General features: G+C 46.3%; 1 protein-coding gene across 3 annotated transcripts in view; it reads left to right on the top strand.

Moving 5' to 3' along the window:
- ell (elongation factor for RNA polymerase II) overlaps positions 1-15,105 on the top strand; it is a 96,181-nt gene extending 81,076 nt beyond the window's left edge. Inside the window, exons 7-13 of one of the 3 annotated variants that reach the window (XM_033047076.1) lie at positions 3,867-3,960; positions 5,469-5,637; positions 5,668-6,033; positions 7,838-7,904; positions 9,863-10,034; positions 10,940-10,984; positions 12,696-15,105. In XM_033047076.1, coding sequence (XP_032902967.1) covers positions 3,867-3,960; positions 5,469-5,637; positions 5,668-6,033; positions 7,838-7,904; positions 9,863-10,034; positions 10,940-10,984; positions 12,696-12,812 — 1,030 coding nt within the window. In that variant the 3' untranslated portion in view covers positions 12,813-15,105. Of the gene's footprint in view, positions 1-3,866; positions 3,961-5,468; positions 6,034-7,837; positions 7,905-9,862; positions 10,035-10,939; positions 10,985-12,695 lie in introns of all 3 variants that reach the window. The other 2 variants (XM_033047077.1, XM_033047075.1) reach the window with 2 other exon arrangements.
- Positions 15,106-15,535: the final 430 nt, after the last annotated feature.

Genomic DNA, 15,535 nt, shown 5'->3' with positions numbered 1-15,535 from the left:
GTTGCCGCTCACTGGGATGAACCCTTCAGAAACATTGCGTATTGACACGTACTGGGACATCGCCCGGGGAAAATTGATTTCCAAGGATTCCCCATTCCCTATTTGAAAGGTTGGGACTGCCGTTCAAAGTCAATCAATGCTGAAGAAGGGTCTGGACCCAAAACGTCGCCCATTCCTTATCTCCGGAGATGCTGCCTCACCCGCTGTGTTACTCCAGCATTTTGTGTCTACCTTCGATTTAAACTGGTTTACACAATGCTTGAAAATATATATTTGTGGACAAAATATCGAGAAAGATGGTGGAGCGGCTTATCCAGTAGCCTCCCAACCTCACATTATCTATCCCACGGTTTTCTAAACGCAGTGGAGTTTGACCCAGTCTGTGCAAGCTGCCAATGTAATTGAACCCTTTTAACAACATCATTCTGTGTCTCATCATTTGTGCTCCATCTTCTAAAGGATTATTATATCCTTACTAGGTCCAGCAGCAATCCCAGCAAGATCAAAGTCAGTATGGCAGCTTGAAATGCAGGGATATACTTTGATTAGGATATCTACCGCGATACAGTGAAATATATTTTGTTTTACAAGCAATTAATTAAAATTATACTGTCAATGAGCAAGATCATAAGTGCATGGAAGAGTACACCGATCGTAGTGTAAGAATGGTAGACTTTACTGAGGCAGTAGACAAAGAGTCGCCCCATTTCCGCCACCATCTTGTACCCTTAACGTTTTAAGTTCTTATAAAAGTAGAGTGTCATCTTGGCCTGGCGACTGCAGTGGGTCGGTGTGGTATGGATTGGCCTTGCGATGCTGAAGATTTTCTCCGCCGCCAATGCAGGCTGCGCACTCCTCCGGCCTCTGTGGGGCCTTCAGCAGCCCCCCAATCCACGTGGTTCCCCCGGCTGTGGTAGAGCGTTTCCGGTGGCCCACTCCACCCCGCCAACTCACCATCCCCTTGTGTTCCTCAGCCACTGCCGGGGGGCCTCTCACAGCCGACCTCGGTATCTCCCGACATTTTGTATGTGGCTCCAAAAGATGCTCCATTTTGTATCCCTCAAGCTCTTAAAAGTGGAGGGTCTTATCTTGGCCCAGTGGCTATATTCTGCACTCTGTATCTTCCCCTTTGCTCTACCCATTGTACTTAAGTAGGACATGATTGTATTTATATATAGGATATGATAGCATGCAAAACAAAGCTTTTCACTGTACAAGCGACAATAATAAACCTAATATATTGGAGCAGATGCCAAGGTCGTGCAGTCTGCAGGGATGGACATGGAGCATTAGAAAGACCTGTTGCTATGTCCGCTGACGCCTCTTCACGTGGAAGGTTGTGCAGCTCTTCCTCGACCTTGCCTGAAAGATGGTGGATGCCAGGGACAGGTTGAAATTTCTTGGTTGGAATTGATCCATTTTTGCAGAGAAGGATCGGGCAGATAAGTGAAATGCAAGCTTGCATTTATTCTCGAAGGCTGCACTGAGGAATTGTCACTCTTAAACAAGTCAAAGACAAGCATTACATGAGCTGCTGGAGGAGCAGGCAGCATCTGTGGAGAGAATCATCTGAACATTAAACCCAAGACCACAGCGGCTAGTTCAGGTGGATGCAAAAGACCCCCTAATAGACGTGCAAGTGATTTCTCCTACTGTCCCAATCAATGCCACAATCTATATAAAATATTAAATGAATCATTCACCTCTATGCAAAATGGTAACAGCTTTCCTGAAATACAATCCACTGCAGCTCAAAGCAACTCACTGTATAAAGTGACTTACAATATACTTGATATCGGTTCATTATGTATTAGTTTTGTTTACAGATACAGCGTGGAAACGGGCCCTTCGACCCACTGGTCACTCATACACTAGTTTTTCCGTTTCCACATCGTACACACCAGGGGCAATTAAACTACAAACCTGTACATCTCTGGAGTGTGGGGGTGGAGCGGAGCACGTGGTTGCAGTGTGAATATACTAACTACGTACAGAGTGAAGCCGGGTCTCTGGTGCTGTAACGCATTGACTCTACCGCTGCCACACTGTGCCACTCCTTGAAGTTTAGCTTAGTGTAGAGATATTGAGATATAGAGAGTTATATGGTTGCATAAATTCAACCAGAAGCATCTTTCTAACAATTATTATGTTTATCAACTACCCAGATACTGGTTTTATAAATGTTATTGTAAAAAAGGAACTGCAGATGCTGGTTTATACCAAATATAGACACAAAGTGCTGGAGTTAAGGGCCTGTCCCACTGTACGAGCTAGTTCTAGTGGTAAGTACGTAGAATGTACGTAGCGGGTACGTCGGAGCTCGGGGACGTTTCTTAGCGGCTCGTAACGCTAACGGCAGGTACTCTGGAAACGCGGTAAGCTCGTGAAGACTCATGAAGATTTTTCAACATGTTGAAAAATGTCCACGAGAGCCCCGAGTACCTACGAGCGGCTATTACCGTAATTCTCCGAGTTCGAATCAGGGGAAACTCGGGAGAATTACCTCGTACAGTGGGACAGGCCCTTAAAACTCAGCGGTTCATGTAGCGTCTCAGGAGAACATGGATGGGTGACTGTTTTTATAAATCTAGGTGGTGGTAAGTGCGATGTGTCAATGCTGTGACAGTGGTAATGAAGTGAGTGAGGGGCAGCCATGGTGTTCTCTGTTTTAGGATTGGCATTGCCAGTGTTGGTGTAGATGCTTGTATCCTGCTCTTTCTTTCACCTGTGACCCGTTTCATATCTGAATTTGAATATATTTGTTTAACCAAAATCCGGTTTCAACACACTAGGAGCATGGAGAACCAGCTGGGAACAGACTTCTGCAATTCACCGTTGCACTGAACACCACAGCCCCACCTGGCTCGGACCTGCCCCGCAAAGAGTGGGTCGCCCTGAACCGGCTCCGTACAGGGGTCGGTCGGTTCAACGCCAACATGCATCGCTGGGGGGCTGCGTGTGTGGAGCAGACCAGCAAACAGCGCAGCAGCACGTCATTTTTGACTGTCCTCCGCCCCCCCTGGTGGAGGAGTAGACCTCACAGCCCTCGACAACAGCACATTGAACTGGCTACAGGGCCTGGAGGGCGTCACATAACCTCTGCTGCCTCAAACACAAGAAGACCAAAATTATTTTACCATTGAACCAGTCGTTCAATTCCACATTATCGTCTATATCTCTCATTTCCCTTATCCCTAACCAGTCTAAAGGAGGGTCACCCATTCCTTCTCTTCAGTGATGCTGCCTGCCCCACTGAGTTACTCCAGCTTTTTGTGTCTATCTTCAGTTTAAACCAGCATCTGCAGTTCCTTCATACACATTCAATTCAGGCACTCAGGTTTGTCTCAGCGCTCCCATTTACCTATCGCCTTGCCTTCATCTAATGGCAGCATTTTAGGAATAGGTTTGATCTTCCTGAGGGTGTCAGAGGTTATGGGGAGAAGGCAGGAGAATAGGGTTTGGAGGGAGAGATAGATCAGCCATGATTGAATGACAGAGTAGACTTGTTGGGCCAAATAGCTTAATTCTGTTCCTATCACTTATGATCTTATGTGTCGGAAGGAACTGCAGATGCTGGTTTAAACCAAAGATAGACACAAAATGTTGGAGTGACTCAACAGGATAGGCAGCATCTCTGGAGAGAAGGAATTAGTGACGTTTCGGGTTGAGAGCCATCTTCAAACTCCGTCTCTTATGATCCTGTTTGGGAGCCTAACTAGTGCGATCAAATGAGGAATGTCCACTGGCATAACAGAGCCAGTGTAACTGTTTTCCCTTCTGTACTTTACATGCTGACAATGCAGCAAAGATAATTTGTCCCTGCTATATAGACCTGAACTATTTATTCTCCTCTCTTGATTCCACAGGAAATCCTGTCAGCTACACAATGCCGGTGGGGGCACCGGGGAGACACCTTCATCGAGTCCAAAGGACAGTGCAACTTCAGCCTCCCCGCCACAGGTATGATCCCTGTTGTGGTTTAGTGCCCTTCTCTGTTATTCTTGGTGTTCAGTCGAGGCCAAGTTTCCTTCTCTACTGCAGTGACAGCCAGCCCCCTCCCCTGCTGGTGGATAGTGAACTGATCATGCCTTAAAATGTTGGTACGGCCAGTAATTAGTATAAGCTCAACTTCATAACAGGCATTCCTGCCGATAAAACTCATGAGACAATTCAGAGGCACTGTGTATTTTATTTGTTTGCTTAATTAATGATGGAATAATATGCAGTCCTTTACCCTGTGAGCTATTCTTTAAGAATGACTTTGTCACTGTAAGCTACAATAATTATTCACCGTGCCAAGTTAAATAACTTCCTTTCTTTTAAATCATATGTCTCCTAATGATTTCACTCTAAGCTTTAAAATTAGGGCAGTTCCCAGTGAAGAAGAAAAATCTATTCAGTAATATAATGGTCGAATGGTGTCTAATAAATTAGTGTTGAAGGTAGACACAAAATGCTGTCCCGCTGGGTTACTCCATCGTTTTGTGTCTATCTTCAGTGTATAACTAGCCAGGGCCGGCCTTAGGAGGTGCGGGGCCCAATTGGGAACAATTTTGGTGAGCCCCAGGTTCCCAGCCAAGGTCTGTAGAATCATAGAAATATAAATAAAATTTATTATAGACTTTATATCTCTATGGTAGAATAGAAAGTAATCAAAATGTGCGTTTAAAAAGTGCCTGCGAATAAATGGATCAAACAGATCTAAGCTACATTTTAAAATAAAATTGCACACATGTAAGCCTACAAGTAACAAACAAAATGTGTAGATCACCTCTGAAAAGTACATAGTTACAATAACACTTGTTTTAGTGACTGAAATGAAAAAAAAGTAATTTAATTAACTAGATCCTAGAAAACCAATAACTTGGCAAAAAACAGTCCAGGCATTAAATTTTGGGCTTCAGCCCCATCCTACCCTTTGGGCTTCTACCCCATGCTAACTTAGCTGTGTGTGTGTGTTAGTTGTCTGTGCGTTATGTGGGTGGGAGGGAAGGAGAGAAAGGAGGGAGGGGGAGAAGGGAGTGAGGGAAAGAGAGGGCGAGTGGCAGGAGCGGGTGTGAGCTGAGGCCGAGGTTTGTATTGTTCACCTTGTCTCCCCGGGGGGGGGAGGGAGGCGGGGCTGTATGTGTGAAGCACGGCGACTGGAGGGGCGGGAGTGCTGCCTCGGGACCGTGAGGGAATGACCCACCTCTCCCTCTCCACCTTCTCCATTCACCCCTCATACCCCCCTCCCCGTCTACCCCTTTCTTCCTTCTCCTCTACACTCTCTCCACCCCTCTCTCCACCTTCCACCCGGGGTAGATCAACCCGAACCGAGAGTAGATTACTCTAGCGCTGGGCCCAATTGGGAGTAATTGGTCCAATTGGCTTAAGGCCGGCCCTGTAACCAGCATCTGGAATTCCTTCCTATACAAACTAAATGTTGAGTTGTACCTGTAGCAAAGTAACAAGGTGTTTCCTCCCTCCAGAAACGGCCACTGCCCAATGATTTCATCGATCCGCTGGCTAATAAAAAACCCAGAATATCTCTTCTGACTAGTCGAGTGCCTCCCACTTTGAATGGGAGGTTAAAACCTTCCAATGGGAAAGAGGCAGCAGCTGCCACCGTTGATGCGGCCGCCCCAGAGTCCGGAGGCTCGTCGTCCACTGTGCCGTCGTCCACTGTGCCGTCGTCCACTGTGCCGTCGTCCACTGTGCCGTCGTCCACCGTGCCAGCGCTGGGGGAAGCCCAGCGAGCTCACCAACCTCTCTCTGACGTCAGCAACGACTCTAGCCAGAATGGCAGAGATTGCGAAGGCCCCAACGCCCCGGAGCGGCCCGGCTGTCCGGTTCCTCTGCACCCGCCCAATCCCAGCGTGGCCAGCGCCCCTTCATCTCACCTGAGATCCAGAAAAAAGTCTAAAAAGCACAAAGACAAGGAGCGAACGCGGGAGAAGGAAGGTGGTGAGGAGGACTGTGGAGAACGAGAGAGAGATTCCAAGTGTCTTCAGAGCTGTAGGGAGCAGAAGAAAGATCCCGCACAGAAGCCTTCAGGTTGGCCACGATCCCTCTTTCATAGATATTGTTGTTTCAATTTTTCAGTAATTCTATTTACTCTGTATCCTAAACGCCACCATTCCCAGTTATTATATTTTCATCAACATTTTTGCGCAATTTATTTCTTTAGAACCCTCTTAGCCACACCTCACCACATGCCTGTAGCTCAGAAATATGTATAATCCTGCAGTTAAGGGCTTGAGGGCAATGAAGAGCAGCCTTCCTTGGTTCTGTTGCCTCAAGCGAGTGCTCTACCTGCAAAAAATCCACCTTTGTTCATTCTCAGAATGTGATTTAGTGCATTGCCCAGCTTTACAATTTATTACAATTTCATAGTAATTCATACAACTTCATAGTTGTGGCTGTTTAGCAAGCTATTATTATCTTTTATGTTTTCTGTCAATGTCAGATTAGTTTGGTGGTTGGAATGTTAATCAAGTGCTACATTGTTCTGAGTGGTTTTGAGTTCCTTCAGTGTTGCTGAAACTATTGTTATTGAGCCTAGTGGTGGGGTCGGCACGGACTCGGTGGGCCAAAGGGCCTGATTTCCACACTGTATCTCTCCAAACGAGGTGAGTCGCTCCTTGCAGGATACCCAAGTTCTGATCTGCGCTTGTAGCCACCGTATTTAAGTGGTTGAAGAAGGGTCCCAACCAATCATAATCATACTTCATTAGCCAAGAATATTGCAATATACGAGGAGGTTGATTTGCCATAGTCATACCAACAAGCCTTCCATTGACAGGGCGATTTTGGCTCCCGTGGCTGGCGGTGTTTGGGCCCTCGCGTTGGGGCGATCATGCTCCTACAATGGGGAGGGGGGAATCTCAGCTCCCCCACGCCAGGCTATCTGAGCCTGGGTCGGGGCTGGTCGAAAACCTTCTGTGTCGTTTGGAGCTCCCGCCATCGGTCTCTACCCGAGACTGCGAGCTCCTCAATGGTGAAATCCGCAGCGTCGATCCCAGGCAAGTCCACGTCCCCACGGTGATCAGTCAGTCCCAAGCAAGGCCACGATCCGGAAAACAATCGCATCTCCAGCAAGGTAACAGATTGAAAAAAAGTTTCCCCCGACCCCCTCCGCCACCCCCCCCATAAAACAAACCAGAGAACATTAACACATACTTTTAAAACACACTAAAAATAACAAAAAAAGACGAAAAGACAGACAGACTGTTGGCGAGGCTGCCATCATGCAGCTCCCCCTGGTGGCAGAATGTCAGATCATTGTTCTGCGGAGGTGTTGCCTGACCCACTTTGGTAAACTATTATCTGCAGCTCCTTGTGTGTCCAAGGGTATTAGCGGTGGAGTCAACAATTGTTTTATGATCCGAGACACTGCATGGATCTTAACCGTGTGTGCAATCAACACTGAATTTCTCCACCTGACATCAAAAGAGGGAAATCATTAATGTGATAGCTGCAGATATTTAGCTTTGTAACATTATTCTTCAGCAGTATTCCAAGTGAGAGCTGATTGATCTTTTGTATGTGGTATGACTTGATGGGTGTCAGATCAGCCATGATCCCATTGAATGGTGGAACAAGCATGAAGAGTTGAGTGGTCTGCTACGATCAGCAGGTAATGGTTATGCTCATGTTTGACAATGTCCTGGGATCCACAGTGTACAGATGCAAGATAAAGGGAATAACTATACAGGAATATCTAAGGGTGCTGGTGAGAGTTGGGAGTGTGTTTGGGGTAGGGGGGGGGAGGAAGAATTTTGAAGGCTCCGGCTGCGATCAGTATTGTTTTCAGTTGTTGCTCTTTCATTGTTATATACATCAGCTTGTCTCGTTGTAGGTTTGAACGGGATGTGCAACAGCTCCAGTGTTCCGACTCCAGCATCGGATGCGCCTGATTACTTACTGTAAGTAAAAGCTATGAAAGAAGCTCCAGGCTACACCTCCCCTCTACTCTTTTACTTCTTCTCCTTTGTAATCCGTGTCATCCGGTGAGTAGTTTGTCAGCATCAAAAAATGGTCCTAGTCTCTCTGGGTCCTATGACGATAGATAGGTCCTCAGCTGTGCAACTTACTCATCACGACAGGCTTGATTTCTGTCCCATTCCTCTGATTTTCTGACTATCGAAGATTGACAAGATCTTTGAGATCTGATGGTTCAATCACTCAAAAGTTAGAAGTCCACATGTATCAACCGAATTAGGTGTCACATCTGCCTCAGAAACATGTGGCTTCAAGCCCTACTCCAGAGATCTACACACAAATATCCAGACTGATAATTCTCTGCAGTGCTCAGAGTCTGTATGGTTGGAAGTAAGCTTTCCAGAGACTATGCATCTGCCCCCTCGTCATTGTAAGTAATCTCATGGCGCTATTCCAAATAAGAGCAAGGGTCTTCATGAGTTCATAAGTTATGGGAGGAGAATTAGGCCATTCGGCCCTTCAAGTCTATTCCGCCATTCAAACATGGCTGATATATCTTTCCCTCAACCCCATTCTCCTGCCCTCTCCCCATAAACCCACGACGCCCTTACTAATCAAGAATCTATCAATCTCCGCCTTAAAAATATACATTGACTTGGCCTCGACGGCCTTCTGCGGCAATTAATTCCAGATTCACCACCCTCTGACTAAATAAATTCCTCCTTGTTTCCTTTCTAAAGGTATGTCCTTTTATCCTGAGGCGATGGCCTCTGGTGCTAGATCCAGGCCTTTCACTATTCGGTTAATTTCAATGAGGTTTCCCCTCTTTCTAAACTCCTGGGGACGGTATTTTATCCCCTAATCAGTATCTGCAAGAGACTACGTGGTTCACATTGTTTGTGGACCGTGTGCGCAAATATGCTTAGCTTTGTCGCTATATGACAACCAGTCACCAATTACCTACAGTAGCTGGATGGCATTGCATACTTTTATATACAATACAATACCAATACAATACCTTTTATTTATCATTTGAACCTCACGAGGTTCAAACGAAATTTGGTTTCTGCAGCCATACAAAAAAAGAACCAAGACACACACCAACACAATTCAATTCACATAAACATCCATCACAGTGCGTCTCCTCCTCACTGTGATGGAAGGCAAAACTTGTCTCTCCCCTGCTCTCCATCCCCCTCCCGAAGTCGAGGTCAAAGCCCCCGGCGGGCGCTAGCAAGTCCGCGGCCACTCAAAGCCACGCCGGGCGATGTAGGGCCCTGCCCAGGGTCTTGATGTTGGAGCCCCCGGCGGGCGCTAGCAAGTCCGCGGCAATTTACAGCCGCGCCGGGCGTTGTAAGGCCCCCCTCCAGGTCACTCTCAACCCCGCAAATCGGGCGGGAGAAGTCGCCGCTGCCGGTGCCCCGCAAAACGGTCTCCCACTGGGGAGCCGCGGGCTCCCGGTGTCACCATCCACCGGAGTCGGGTCGCAGCAGCTCGCCGCCGCAGCTCTCCACGCTCCGAAGCTGGCTAGCTCCACGGAGGTAGCTCCACAGCTCCACGGAGGTAGGTCCGCAGCTCCACAGCTCCACAGGCTCCGTGACTTCAGCCCCCAGGTCGCTCCGGTCCGAGGCCGCTCCACGGCGCTAGGCCCCAACGGCAACGGAGACCCGACAGGGAAAAGGTCGGGTCTCCATGCAGGGAAGAGATTTAAAAGTTTCCCCCACCCACCCCCCTCCCCCCACACATACACATTCAAAAACCCGCTACAAACTAAACCCGCAACAGGACAAAAAAATAAAAAAATACACAGACGGACTGCAGAGGCCGCTGCGACGTCGGTCGCGCCGCCCACAATTGTTTGATGATGATAGAATAATACTGGAAATGCTTTATCTATTGGACTGCCTAATTAAGTGTTGTCTGGTTTGGATGTCTCCCTCAGTAAATATGCAGCGATTACATCGCAGGAGCAGAGGCAAGGTTACAAAACTGATTTCAACGCAGAGTATAGTGAGTACAGAGACCTGCACTCCAGGATAGAGAGCATCACCAGGCGGTTCACACAGCTGGACGCTGAGCTGAAACAACTCTCGCCAGGGACTGCCAACTACAAGGTACAGGAGCATCTGCATTGCTTTTGGTAAAATATTTCCACTGCACATTCCTCCCATATTTCCATCTGCCAAGCCCTATCTCCTTCGTGTATTTGCGCAGCAAGGCAGGGCAGAGCCGTGGGTGGATGAGCAAAGCTTTTTCCAGAGTCTGTACCCACTCTTTCAACAGTCCTACCTATTCAACCAACCCCCAGTCGTGTAATAATCCCCTACCCCACTTACAATATTTTCCGTTGCTGAACTGAACTTCGCTGAACTGAGATCAGTAATTAGAGTGGTTGTACAGTGTGGAAACCAGTCCCTTAGCCCAACTTGCCCACACCGACCATCATGTCCCATCTACACTAGTCCCACTTGCTTGCATGGAGCCCACATCCCTTTAAATCTGTCCTATTCATGTAGCTGTCTATTTGCTTCTTGAATGATATTCCCTGCCTCAACCACCTCCTCTGGCAGCTGATTTCATTCACCCACCAACTTTGCGTGGAGCAGTTACCCCTCAGATTCCTATAAAATGCACCAGGGAATAGAATCCCAGCCTGCTCAACGTCTCCCTATAGCTCCCTATAGCTCCGCCACCTTAACCCTGCCACCTTGTGTAGACTCTCAGCAATGCTGTTGGAAGTTTGAGAGGTGTAAGTCAGTCTACACAGCATAGCAGAGTGATCGGTTTCTAACTGAACGAGCAAGTCCAATTATACTTTGAAGATAGACACAAAAAGCTGTAGTAATTCAGCGGGTCAGACAGCATAGGTGATGTTTCGGGTCCAAACCCTCCTTCAGACTCATAGAGTTTATTCTGTGTTGGCGAGTTGTCACTTGTTCAGAGGTTTTTTTTGTAATGTTTGCCATACCCTTTTAATGAAACCGTTTACTGACTCTTTCCATATGACTTTTTCCTGTAGAATATCCACGATCAGATTTTACAGGAATATCGTAACATTAAAAAGGTAAGAGTTTGAACAACAATGGCACTAACATTATGCAAATACCTGGTGGGTGGTGGAAGTAATTTTTTACTCAACCATTAGGGTGCAAACACTAAATATCTTCAAGTCAAACAATTTGTTGTCACTGCCTTCGCACTTTGCTGGGAGTTGCAGTCACTTGGATTTGCAACAATGAAGAATTTAGCTCTTCATAGTTGTCCTGATTCTTTGCGAGAGTTAACCAAAATGGATCCCATTGTTTGTTGTCTGCATCATTCACAAAGTTCCATTGCCACTGTCCTGCTGACTAGTTTTAGAGATACAGTGTGGAAATAGGCCCATCAGCCCACCGAGTCCACGCCGACCAGCGATCGCCATACACTATCCTACAAACTAGAGACAATTTACAAATTTTCCTGTAGACAAATTAACCTTCAAACACTTATGTCCTTGGAGTGGGGAAACCCACAAGGTCATGGGGAAAACATTCAAACTCTGTACAGACAGCACCCACAGTCAGGATGTATCTCTGGTCTCTGGCACTCTAAGGCAGTATATCCATCGCTGTGCCACTGTACTGCTCAAATGTCAAACAAGTTTAATTATTAACAGGTGCTTTCAAACAATAACATAACAAATTATATGCAATAATCAATACGATAAATTAATATTGGGTAACCAGACCATAATTGTGCAAAACTGAAGTACATAGTACAACCAAAATATTGTCTGTAGTCGAGTGTTGCTGTGCTAGTGTTGTAATTACGGTGGTGCAGCGTGGTTCACAAGCCTGTTGGTTGCTGGGTAGAAACTGCGGCATGGTGGCGCAGCGGTACAGTTGCTTCCTTACAGCACCAGAGACCAGGCTTCGATCTTAATTACGGGTGCTGTCTGTACGGAGTTTGTATGTTCTGCCCGTGACCGCGTGGGTTTCCTCCGAGAACTTCGGCTTCTTCCCACACTCCAAGACGTACAGGTTTGTAGGTTAATTGACTTGGTATAAATGTAAAAATTGTCCCTAGTGTGGGATCGTGCTAATGTGCAGGGATCGCTGGTCGGTGCAGACTCGGTGGGCCGAAGGGTTAGTTTCTGCGCTGTGCCTCTAAACTAAACTAAACTGTTTCTGAACGTGGAGCTCATGGTTCTCAGGCCTATGTACCTCCTTCCCGATGGTGGAAGCAAGATGAGAGCGTGGCCAAGGTGGTGTGGGGCTTTGATGATATTAGCTCTGAGACGCAGTTCCCATGGATCCCTTCAATGGTGGGGAGGTCAATACCCGTGATGGATCGGGCAGTGGCCACCACTTTATGTAACCTTTTAGTTCCTGGGCGTTCGAGTTATCGAGTCAGAAGATGCAACCAGTCGATATGCTCTCCACTGTAGATCTGTGGAAGTTCAAAAGAGTATTCGGCGACATCGAACCTTCTCAATCTCTTGGGAACTAGAGGCATTGATGGCTTTCTTTGTGATTGCATCAATGTGCTGGGTGGGATTTTCAAAGATATGCACGTCCTGGAACTTGAAGCTGTTGACTCTCTCCATTGCTGTCAGTCAGTGAAGATCCTTGACGTTCCATCCCTCTAGCCATGCATCAGTCCCAAACTAATCCCACCACCCCCTACATCTCTCAAGTAATATGTCAATCATAAACAGCAATGTCAATGAAATGTTGTGTTTTAAACTGCTACCGTGACAGGATCTGAAGGCATTGTTTTTTGTGTTTTTTATGCAGACGAATCCCAACTACAGCCAAGAGAAATATCGTTGTGAATATCTGCACAACAAACTGGCTCACATTAAGAAACTAATAGCAGAATATGACCAGAAGCAATTACAATCCTGGCATTAGCCCAGCTTTACCGATTTGAGAGGGAGAGACGGCAAGCAATTGCATTTAATTGTGTTTCCAGCTTCTCCTGCGTGTCTGCTTCAAGAAGATGAAACTGCAGCAACTGAGACCAGCACTAACCTTAATAAATAGAGGAAAATGTGGGAATAGGAGGGGGGGGGGGGGGGGGGAGGGGCAGGGAGCGCCGGTCAGTAAGCGTCTAGTGAGGAGAGATTAGTGTTCTAAAGGACAAAGGCTTTAAAAAAAATAATGGAAGCAATATTCAGGACTTGCTGTTCATTGTATCCCCCCAGCTCTTCAGACTTTCATTATTTATCCCTCCCACCACCTGCTATGTGTTGAGCTCTTCATACCTGCTGTCCATTGAGCTCCCCCACACCTGACTTCTCAGACATCTTCCTGGATATTTTTGCTGCTGCTCTTTATTTGCATCCTTCACTGCGCCAAGACACGGTTAAAATATTAGCTGTAAATTGTGCCAACCAGAGAAACAATTAGTGGGTTGGCGCATGTGTCCTGTTGCCCTGGTGGTTGGGTGCCCCTTGCATGCAAGCTACATTACCTGCCAAAAACAGGGAGTTCAGGAGCAGTCACTTTCAGCTAGTTCACAGAGTCCGAGATCCAGCCTGCTTAGCCTGAGGGTTGTCCACGGGACCTGGTCACTCCCAAGATGTCCAGTCACCTGTTAATGACCAAAGTTGCATCAGCTTTTCAGGGTCTGCTTGCTGACTGTAAGCCTGAAGTTCAGAGAACCCTGCTACTAATTCTAAAGCTCACTGGCGAAGGGATACCTGGCTCACTCATCAAGTGTTATCTACTGGCATCAAAGCAATGGTGTCGCCTCCAGTATCAGTATTCACGGCTCTGATCCCACCCACTATCCAGCCACCGTTGGAATTGATGGAATTGCCATTAACTGATTGTTTTGTAATTCATTTTGTCATGAATCAGTGCTTCAAAGATAGATATCGGGACCCGTGCTCTGTGAAAGTGTTTTTTCAAGTTATCTTGGGTGTAATCAGAAATCTCATTAGTCCCCGTGTGGGTCATTTTCATCCCTATTTCGTGTATTTATGGCTTGGGTCTTCAGTAAGAAGTCTTGTTTTTTGTTCTCCCCTCCCTGCTCGGTTCTGGCAGACAGTGAGACGGCTGGTTACATCAATAACCTGAGCCTAAAATCCTAGGTGCTTCCACCTGTCCTTCAAGGCCTGATATTGAACTGTAACTTCCTTATTTACCCGCTACGGGCAGCACATGGCTGCCGTCTCATGTCTCTGTTGATGCGGCTCCTGTTCTACACTGGATCCTAGCATCTGACACTTTTTTCCCCCTCATTATCTGCATCTTGCTTTCCCTATATCTCTCCTCAAGGTAGAAGCACTGACAAAGAGAAAATCTGACTTAATTTAAATGTCTGAAAGGTTATTTTTGTTTCACTGTAATGAGCACTCTGCGAGAGGACGAGTACAGTTTTGACAGTTTGATGAAATGATGAACTGTTCAAGATCTGAATTGAATTAAGTGTTAGATCCTTATCAGTCTCCACCCCACCCCCATTTCAGTTTATGCTCCCTTTTATACCCAAACTAATCTAAACTTGTATAATGGACTAAAAGGGCAATTCAATATATATTTTATTTAACGAGCAGCACCTTAAACAAACAATTTAACAAATAATTTCACATTTCTATTTAAGCCTTGCAATTTCAGCTGCTTTATGAATGATGTACACTTCTCTGTGTCCCAGACTTGTCCACTCGTGCACGTAGCACACACTATCCCATTGAAGAATATTTATTTGAGGTGTGAAGCCTCCAGTGTAACGTTTTTATTATTAGAACAAAGATATGTTCCGATTGTATGCTTTATTGTAGAAAGCGATCCAAGGGCCTCCATCTGTTATTATTTTCAGCACTAGCTGGTCCTCTTACCAAATATCACACTGATCAATATGTTTAGGAGATGGGGTTCCATGCTGTGACTGAGGAAATAGTTATCATCTGGATATCATTGTATAGTCTATTTTCTAAAGTTATGGATTCCCACCAGCATTTAGACCTGGTCAGTCAGAGGGGAAAGTAGATTCCTTGGTTTCCCGCCGCATTCACTGCCCTGTGACTGTTTCTCATTTCAAGTCAGCATTGCGAATGATGGATTTGTTGTGATAAAAGGGGCAGGATATCATTAAGGCTGTTATTTACAGACAATGGACTGTCTTCAATGGTTTAATGAGGTCTCTAATGATCCTGTCTTCCACAATCTTTATTTTAAGTAAAGTTTATTTGAAATGAAAGCTGGTAATTGCTTACTCAGCAAGATTCAGATTTGAGGTTTTAATTTCTTCCTCCTCTGCTGGATGAAATGTAAGAGCATGTTCCTCCTCTTCTTGACGCAGCCACATTGAAGTAGACCTGGATGTAGAATCAAAGAACTGCAGATGCTGGTTATACCAACGATAGACACAAAATGCTGGAGTACCTCAGCGGGTCAGGCAGCATCTCTGGAGAGAAGGAATGGGTGCCGTTTCGGGTTGGGTCCCTTAATAGGGTCCTTCTCTCCAGAGATGCTGCCTGTCCTGCTGAATTACTCCAGCTTTTTAGGTCAGGTAGCATCTCTGGAGAAGAAAGGTAAGTGACGTTTCGGGTTGGATCCCTTCTTCTGCCTGATGATGGGTCCTGACGTGAAACGCCACCTTTTTCACCTGAGATACTGCCTGACCCGCT

Source organism: Amblyraja radiata, chromosome 29 (genome assembly GCF_010909765.2).
Source record: "Amblyraja radiata isolate CabotCenter1 chromosome 29, sAmbRad1.1.pri, whole genome shotgun sequence".
NCBI lineage: Eukaryota > Metazoa > Chordata > Chondrichthyes > Rajiformes > Rajidae > Amblyraja > Amblyraja radiata.
Note: the sequence above shows the minus strand (reverse complement) of the source record. Positions and strands in the feature narration are given on the sequence as shown.